This window comes from Miscanthus floridulus, chromosome 5 (assembly GCF_019320115.1).
Source record: "Miscanthus floridulus cultivar M001 chromosome 5, ASM1932011v1, whole genome shotgun sequence".
NCBI classification, from domain to species: domain Eukaryota; kingdom Viridiplantae; phylum Streptophyta; class Magnoliopsida; order Poales; family Poaceae; genus Miscanthus; species Miscanthus floridulus.
Window position 1 is genome coordinate 17,646,516 of NC_089584.1, and position 9,303 is coordinate 17,655,818.

Consider the following 9,303-nt stretch of genomic DNA (forward strand, 5'->3'; position numbering starts at 1 on the left):
GTCCTGCACGGGATCATCAATGATCTAGACCGTTGGGCCTGTCGCTACAAGAGGGATAGAGGATTGATCGGCGCCTGGAAAGCCTATATCCAAGAATGTCTTAATCCCCCTGTAATCTGCTCTACTCTCCCACCCCCGTGTATTTTCTCCCCCCCCCTGAATGCCAGGGCGCGATAGAGGGAAGTAAATCAAACTTATATTATAGTTAAGGAAGATGAAATGGACTTTTTGTCCAAGCTAAAAAATTTAACATGGGCGTTGTAAACTATTGATTGATCCACATGAGAAGCATATATATCGAGCCGTACGTGGCGCCTCACACTCGGTTTTAGTAAGAGCTCAACTTATTTCATAGATATAGATAATGATCATTGGGATCGAGCACTGCGCATATAAAACCAGCACATGACATCTAAACAATGAATTCGCCCCAGACATCTACAGTGAATTATAGTACGTTTAAGCAGACAAACCGTGGCAAAACAAACCGACAGCTAACCAGAGAGAAATCACTTCATTTTCGCCATCTCAGTTCATTGAGTCGGCCTAATGCTGTAGTGTAGCCTTGCAGTGCTCAACTGGCCTGCCCATCAGTGCTCCCCTTTGGCGTCAGGGTTATCATCGGCCGTCTTCTTGTACTTGTACCAGCTGGCGATGACGAGGTAGACGAGGAAGTTGAGGAGGCTGAGCACGGCGAGCAGCCAGAAGAAGTAGTCGAGGTGGCCGCGGTTGAGGTTGTCCGGGATCCACCCGATGTTGCCGTTCCTGGTGGTGATGTGTGTCACGATGGTCACCAGCACCGTGCTGAGGTAGTTGCCAAGCGCGACTGTGGTGAGCGACAGTGCGGAGCACATGCTCCTCATGGCGTCGGGCGCTTGGTCGTAGAAGAACTCCAGCTGCCCCACGAAGGTGAACACCTCCGCGCACCCGATGATGAAGTACTGCGGTATCTGCCAGAAGATTGAGATTGGGACGTGGTCGTCCTTGTCATACAGGCCGTGCCGCGCGACGGCGCGCAGCCGCACTATGTCCAGCACGCCAGCCGCCACCATGGAGAAGATGGAGACGACGAGGCCGATGCCCATCCGCTGCAGCTGTGTGAACCCGCGGGGCCGGCCGGTGTAGGAGCGCACGATGGGCACGATGACGCGGTCGTAGACGGGGACCCAGACGATGACGCTGATGGTGTCCACCATGGACATCGTCGCCGAGGGGATCTTGAACTTGGACCCCATGCGCTGGTCCAGCGTGTCGCCCTGCAGAATGAACATGGTGCTCATCTGCGAGTACACCGCCGCGAACACGATCCCGCTCGCCCAGATGGGGAGCAGCCGGATCACGCTCTTGAGCTCCTCCACCTGCGTCACCGTGCACAGGCGCCATGGGCTCGCCGTCGCCGACCCCGCCGCGGCGCTGTCCTCGGCCGTCACGACGGCCGCCCTGTCGAGGCACGCGAGCTGGTCCGTGTGCTCCAGCTTGCGGCTGCCCTCGATGCCGGACTCCTTGTCCAGCGTCTCGTGCAGCCGCAACTTGTCGGCGGGCACAGCCACGTTCCACTTGCGCGCGCTCGCGACGAGCACCTGCGCGATGCGCGTGAGCGGGCTGCCCCCGGGCTTCTGGTGCCTGTACAGCGGCGTGCCCACGAAGAAGCTGACGACGGCGATGGCCATGACCACGGCGGGGATGCCGAAGCCCCAGCCCCAGCCCACGTGCGTCTGCACGTACACCAGCACCGTGGACGCCACCAGCGCGCCGATGTTGATGGATAAGTAGAACCAGTTGAAGAAGGAGCTCTTGCTCTTCTTCTCCCGCTCGTCGTTCTCGTCGAACTGGTCGGCGCCGAAGGAGGACACGCAGGGCTTGATCCCGCCCGTGCCCAGCGCGATGAGGTACAGCGCCACGAACACCACCGCCGCCTGCGCGTCCGTCGGGTGGCACACGTCATCGTCGCCGCACCCTGTAGGCACTAGCCCCTTCACCGACGACGCCATCGTCAGCAGCGCCAGGCCCTGTCAAATCGACCGACCACAGTGACGGTGGCCATCTCTTCGTCAGATCATGGCAATGGGAAAGAAACCAAACCACGGATTGATTCGAGCAACGATCTTACGAAAATGTAGATGATCATGAAGCTGGCGATGGTCCAGAACCTCCCCAGGTAGGCGTCGGCAAAGAAGGCGCCGATGAGCGGCGTGATGTAGCACGTCCCACTCCAGTTGGTGACGTTGTTGGAGGCGACGCTGTTCACCTGGCCAAGCCGGGTCTTCATGTAGTGCACCAGGTTGGTGCTCATGCCATAGTAGGCCAACCTCTCGCAGCACTCGTTCGCTGAACCATGTATATGTATCAGTTGCCATGCATCAGTGGAGTGGACAACAAACAAACAGAGCAAGCACAAAGCGGAGCGGCAGTGGACAACCGACGACTCCTAGAAAGAAACAGACACAGGATTGTACTGAGCACTGACCGAGGATGTAGGGGCAGGCCCGCCAGTTGCCGGTGTCCTTCTTCACGGCGGGGTTCCCCTTCCTGTCCACCGTCCCGTCTTGGGTGTACATGTCCGCGACCTCTCCCATGGCGTCCGTCACTCAGGTGATGCGCAGCTCAGAGTCAGATTGGCCTCCTGTGTCCTGCAAATATGCAACGATTCTTCAGGGTGTGAACGACTCTTCTTGCATGATTAGACTGAACAATGTGCAAAAGGAATCATGGACAATCAGAAACAATCACAGTGTCATCTATGACTAGCAGATTTTTTTTACAAAAACGAACCCTATGATTAGCAGATTAGGCCGCCTAATTTAGGCGTGCACAGTGAAGAACTGCAGCAACAGATATTTCAGTACAGTGATCAAATTTCTTCAATAAAGTAAAGAAACATCGCCTTTACTGCACACTTCGGTGGAGGCGAAAAGGGAATCTTGCTCAATTTCACTATCAACCACTTGATTTTCCACACAACAATGGGGAAGCGCTCCGAATTTGAGATAGACCTGCCTGGCAGAGGAATTGGTCACCGAGCTATGATTCATGAACACTACTATAGGTCCGTCACAATCGTTGAGCATAGCTCGCCAGCATCAGCCAGAAGCCAGAATCTATAAGAAAATCTACCTGAAACGAATCTAACTCAGCCCGCAAAGTAAAGTTTCAGACACTAGACAGCAGCAATCATCAGTGCCCAAAGTGAACTACAGGGAAGAAATTACGACGAACCCAACCCACGCCGAGAGGCAGTCAAACATTAAAACCAGAACTGACGAAGAAAGAGAACGAAAAAGATTCACAGAATCACTGGGATTCTCCGAATCTCCACCCATCTGGCTTCAGCACTGCTGATGCAGATGCCATGGCAGGACGGAATCAGGAAGGCGAGGAGGCCGCTCGTACGCACCTGCTGCTCGAAGGGCTAGGCCAAGAAGCGCACGGACTGTCTCGTAGCCAAGAAGAAGACGAGGTAGGCGGGCAAGACGAACACTCATCCAAATATCCAATCCAGCTAGGCCACCAAGAACTTTGGGGAGGGCCTCTTTTGATGGCTGGTTGCCGCTTTCCCACTTCCCAGTCCCACTAAACTAAAGACGGGGAGCAATGATGGTCTCTGGGCAAAGCTTGGCTGCGCAGGATTGGACGCCTTGACCCGACTGGTGTCCTGTGGCTATGGCGACCATTGAGGGATCTTCTCCGTCCCAGCGGCTATGGCGACGACTGGTGTGGTGTGGTGTAGTTGGCTTGGTGATAGCTGGCTGACAGAGATCAGCGAGCACTGGGTGTGGCCTGTGGAAGGACCGGGCGACTAGCACACAAAAGGTGCCCCCTGGCGCGTGGGGCCTTCGGAATCTTCGAAATGAGACGTGGCAGCCGCTGTGACCTCATCTTCTTTCTGTCATTGTTTCATATTTCGCTCTTCCCTAAGTTTATGAGCCGTATTTTTTTAAGCTAATGAACAGTATCTCTCCTAACAAATCAGTCAGTGCTTTCAATCATGGCTTATCAGTCAAACGAACGGGAAGTGTTGCTTCCTCCATTTGAAGAGCTAGTGCAACACTATTTGACTGAGTACGGAAAATGGGCCTGCTGTGATAAATGCAGCTTCGTCATGTGATTTTCCAGTTTTTAACAAACACTCGCACGTGGAATATGCGAGTGGAGCCATCGATATACTATTTTTTTAGATGAAATATGCCAGTTTTTTCCCCTCCTTTTCTTTCGAACCTAAAGATCATATGCTTGAAATTAGGCGCGCCCGTGCCCGTGATTTAGCAACTCCCTTTGTTTTCAAACGAACAACATGCCAGCTTCAGTGCTATACTAGCTGAGGTTGAAATAGTGAGTCTGTGACGCATCCTTATCTTGTCACTTTCCAGTGTTTGACATGGGCTCCGCTGAATTCCTCGCCTAAGGGTCTGTTTAGTTCGCGAAATGAAAATTTTTGGATGTCACATCGGATGTTTTGGAATGTTGGAAGGGGTTTTCGGATACTAATAAAAAAACTAATTACATAGCTCACCTGAAAACTGCGAGACGAATTTATTAAGTCTAATTAATCCATCATTAGCGCGTGTTAGTTATTGTAGCATTTATGGCTAATCATGGACTAATTAGTCTTAAAACATTCGTCTCGCGATTTCCAATCAAACTGTGCAACTAGCTTTTTTCGTCTATATTTAATACTCCATGTATATATCGCAAAATTCGATATGATAGTTTAGGGTGAAAAGTTTTTGAAAACTAAACCAGGACCTAACAGAGATACTCCTACACTACACGCATGTCCTCTACTGCACCGTTGTTCAGATTGAGAGTGGGAATAGCCAAACACTAAATTCAACTAGTTCAGACTACAAGAGGGAGGTACAGGTTTGATTATTCTCCTCTCTCTCTCTCTCTCTTCCAAATGCACAAAAACGAGTAATGGCCCTGTTCGCGTGTTTTTAAACCTGGCTTAATTCCGTTTCTTTTTTTATTTAGAACAGTAGTTTTCCTCTCACAAATTCCTCCAGATTCATCCAGATTCCTCCATGGCTCCGTTCGCTGGGAGGAATCTTAGAGGAATCTGGAGGAATTTGTAAGAGAAAAATACTATTCTAGATTAAAAAAGTGTCTGAATTGTCTGATAGTATGATCTGCGTAACTAATACGCGGTTGTGAGCTATAACATGGTTTTCTCCGTATGAAAACGCGGAGACGTCGGGTAGCAGAAATGGATTTCTTATACAGCAACTGGTCAACTACTGCTGCAAACCGGAGGGTCACGCGCGACAAGGACGCCCGCCCAAGTTGACAAGCAACGCAGTGTTGGCACGTTCAGATTGGGACGTGGACAGATCCTGCGTGCCTTGAGAAAACGATGGACTCGTTGGAGTGTGACCTGCTGGAATGGAAGGAGTATTCCCTTGAGAAGTCTTCTCGTTGTAAAACAAAACAGCCAAACGACCTGACGCGACGCCGGATCCGGATCAACATCGGGTGGCGTCTCAGGCTATCCGCAATCGTCTATCTCTATTTCTATCTCTAAAAAGAAATATTCTATTTTAGTCATCGAGATTCTCTACTCTATGTTCATTTCTTCCGCACCCGTGTTATTTATATCACATACCCTATACCTACTATTTCATATTTTATTTCCCTTTCTCCCTCTTTCTCTCTCACCAACTCTCTCTACGCTACATTCCAGGTGCCCTGTGCCGTCGGGACGCTGCAGGCCAGTTTATAGGCGCACAGTGTGGACGCGCACACGCTACCGCGCGCGGTGCCGAGCCGTTTAGCAGTCGCAGTGCGGATAGCCTCACGTGGCGGGCTGGTGACGGAAACGTTTTGCATTCCAAAGAGCTTTGGTGGGTGGTGAATCGAGGTACTAGCACTAGGCTACTACTCTAGTGCCAACCGGAGTATTACCGGTCCAAGGGCTGTGCATTCCACGAAAACTGAATAAGGTCATGTTCAGTTCACCAGAATCTAAACTTTGGCACTATATAAAAAGAAGATTCTCTGTCATATCAAATTTATAGTATATGTATGGAGTACTAAATGTTGACGAAATTAAAAACTAATTGCACAATTTAGTTGTACTTTACGAGACGAACGTTTTGAGCCTAATTAGTCAACGATTGGACAATTATTACCAAATACAAACGAAATGCTACAGTACGCTACAGTGCCTATGGAATTCACGCGGCGCCAACTCTGAGGGCAACTAAACGCGCCCTAAGGCCCCTTTTAGCCTCTTATTACGCAACCGGAGGGCTAAAACGAGGTGCTAATCTTTAGCCCTCCCTAGCCTATTAGCGCTTGCAAGATAGGCTAAAGAGGGCTAACGTGTGACTTTACTCTCTTTATCTCTCCTCTTCCTTTCACCTTTTAGTTATCTTTTAGTCATGCATCCAAAAAGGCAAGGGGTTAAACTTTAACCCCCTTTATTTCAAGGGCTAAACTTTAGCCAAGCGGATCAAACAGGGCCTAACACTTCTCTTCTTTTAATTTTAATACCCTCTCGGTTCCCTTTTTCAAGACATAAATCACATATCAAGATTTATGGTTTATCTAGCAATACCAATTTGGTGTTATAGATCTTGGCGTTGTTTTCTATAAATTTAGTTAAACTTTAAAAACTCTAGTTTAAGAATGATTCTAAAAATTGATTTATGAACGAAGGGAGTATTGTACAGCCCTGTTCTGCAGCACTACTTCAACAGTACTTTTAAGCGAAAAAACAGTATTTTTCTCTCACAACCAGAAAAATACTGTTTTTTTTTGTTGAAAAGTATTATCGTTGATGGTGAAGGGAATCTTTCAGCCAATTCATGATATATGAATGATGCCGTATGTGGCGGATACTCCTCTACTTTCTTCGTTGCTTTAGCTTGTGCAATTGATTGACTAAAGGTCTTCGCTGCCCAGGTTACGTGTCCAATTATTGATATTATATACACACATCACAAGAACCCGGTCCATTTATAATTTATATATGCATGCATACATCAGCAACAGCAATGTTACCAGACGAGCAAGCAACAGAGGTGAATATTTACCCGTAACAGAACACCACTAGGGATGAGATGACACGATGTCGTTGCAAGGGTGACCCACGTCACTAGCTGCCTCACTGGATACAGCGCTGTCTCCTAGGTCCTAGCAATGACGGGATCAGTATCCAGTGGCGTGCCTGATGATGGCAGCATCATTGTTATGAACGAACATCTGGCCTGTTTAATTAACGTTGGACGAGCAGTAATGAATGCGCTGCAAGCGCTAGGCGACGACCAGGAGAAAGGAGTCCGCAAGCAAAAGAGGGTGGTGCTAGGCTGCTAGCCGTGTGACAGGCTGACAGCAGGGGCCATGGATGGAGTCCAAATCCAAAGACAGCAGTATGTGTGTGCTAGCTAGCATTGGTGTTGCTATAAACGAAGTACTAGCAGGGTGATTAATACGGGTACAGCCTGAACAGGAGAAGTGTGCAGTTTTATGCAGCGGACTAGACTTATACAATCGTAGATTATAAATTAAAATAATATTTTTTTCTCACGTTAAACCAGTCAAATCGTCAGCCGGTAAATAATCCACAGATTGTTCGAAACGAACATGAGGATGGTTGGCACGCAGAGCAGCCAGGTTCATCGAACCTGCCTACCCCTACCTCTCCTCTCCTTGCATGCGCGCGAGCGTAAGCTGCTACTCTCACTCACCACACGTGCCAGCAGGAAGAAGAAAGGCATTGCACGACGGCCGGGGATCTTTGAATATCCAAGAGAAAGAGACCAGCAGAATACCAGAGCAGCAGACCCGTTCACTGTCTCGACCCTCGACACAGCCGGAATATGCTGCCATAGTGCCAGATACAAGCTAGTTTTTCTTTTTTCTCAGAACAGTCGAAAACAAGGGGACGGAAAATCTGAAACGAAGAGCGTGACTAAAACAGAGACGAAGCGATTATGACAAAACAGGGGAGAAAATACAAACAATGGGGTGGGTGGGCGTGGGACGAGACGAGATTCGTCCTCTAGCACCAGGACTCTGGTTCCAACCAAAGCTCGTGGCCGGATCGGGGAATCCGGGCAGGGGAAGAAGGGAGAGGGTGAGGGAGGAGGCTGGCCGTACCTGGAATGGAGCCGGCCGAGGGCGAGGGCGGGCGCCGCTGTTGGTGCTGGGGCAGGAGGACGGCGAAGCGACGAGAGAATCTGCGGCCGGCCTCTGACCACTGCGATCGTGTCGTCGCCGCCGAGGTATCGCAACTACCTCTCTCTCTCTCTCTGGCCGGGCCGCGAACGCGAAGAGGAGAGAGAGGAGCGGGACGAAACAACCGCTTGCCTTTGACCCGCGCCGCGCGTGGTGGGCCTGGCCTGCTCGGCTCGGTCCTGGTGCCGGTGGAGTGAACGCGATCGGCAAGTGGTGGACTCCTCCGTCCGACGCGATTGCGATTGCGATTGCGGTCGGGGATGACGTCCGCTGCGTCGCGGCTACGCCGTTGCTCGTGTATTAATTCTCGTTGGGATGCGTCACCCTGGGCATTCAGTCAGACCGAACCGATCGGTTCGGTTCCTTGGTCATTCGGTCAGTTCGGATGATTAGAAATCTAGGACCGATCAGTCTTTGCAAAAAACGAAAGACCAAGGAAGTTCGGTCTCAGTTAGTTCGGTTCGATCTCGGTCACGACCGAACTAACCGGACCTGAATAGCAGCCACAAATAAAAACAGAATCTATAGCAATTTTCAACAGCGTGCTTGCTATTTGAAGGCAAAAAAATAATAACACAATATATAAAACAAACCACACATTATTATGACAAGTTCTAGCACACAACTTTCTCAGTTCTCACAAATTATAATCACACATAATGACATAACAGAAGTACAGAACAAGAACTATGGTCAGTTCGGTCACTTCGGTTAACCGACACATATGACCGAACTTCTATCGGTTACTTCGGTTAGTTGGGAGCCAGGACCGAACTCATGACCGAACTTTTTTGTCTCGGTCTTTTCGGTCTCGGTCTCGGTCTTTTCGGTTCGGTCTTCGGTCTTCGGTTAATTATGCCCAGAGTGAGGGATGCGGGAGGCGAAACGTTAGCTGATTGGTTGGAGCACAGCCAATTGACCGCGTATGCTATTGCTATTGCTAGCCCGAATTTTTTACAGTTTAATCTTTTTTTTTCGAAAATTTCTCACGGACCTTTAACAAAAAGAATTCAGAAAATGGACCCTTAACTCAGTGCCATTGATGCTGGCGCCGAGGTAGGCACCAGCATCTCTGGCACCAAGCTCCTGAGCACGGTGGATAACATGGCAGGGAGCTCGGCGCCGAGC

The 9,303-nt window shown here is 49.8% G+C and overlaps 1 protein-coding gene across 2 annotated transcripts; it reads right to left on the minus strand.

Moving 5' to 3' along the window:
* Positions 1–326: 326 nt before the first annotated feature.
* Positions 327–8,297, minus strand: LOC136451666 (protein NRT1/ PTR FAMILY 8.1-like). Of its 2 annotated transcripts, none has more exons than XM_066452355.1 (4): positions 8,098–8,297; positions 2,468–2,630; positions 2,111–2,328; positions 327–2,009 (listed from the first exon to the last, which is right to left on the minus strand). In XM_066452355.1, the coding sequence occupies exons 2-4, from the start codon at positions 2,574–2,576 to the stop codon at positions 591–593; spliced, it is 1,746 nt and encodes a 581-aa protein (XP_066308452.1). In that variant the 5' UTR covers positions 2,577–2,630; positions 8,098–8,297; the 3' UTR covers positions 327–590. The 2 variants fall into 2 exon arrangements, with proteins under 2 accessions (XP_066308452.1, XP_066308453.1); XM_066452356.1 differs by lacking the exon at positions 8,098–8,297 and adding an exon at positions 3,395–3,763.
* Positions 8,298–9,303: the final 1,006 nt, after the last annotated feature.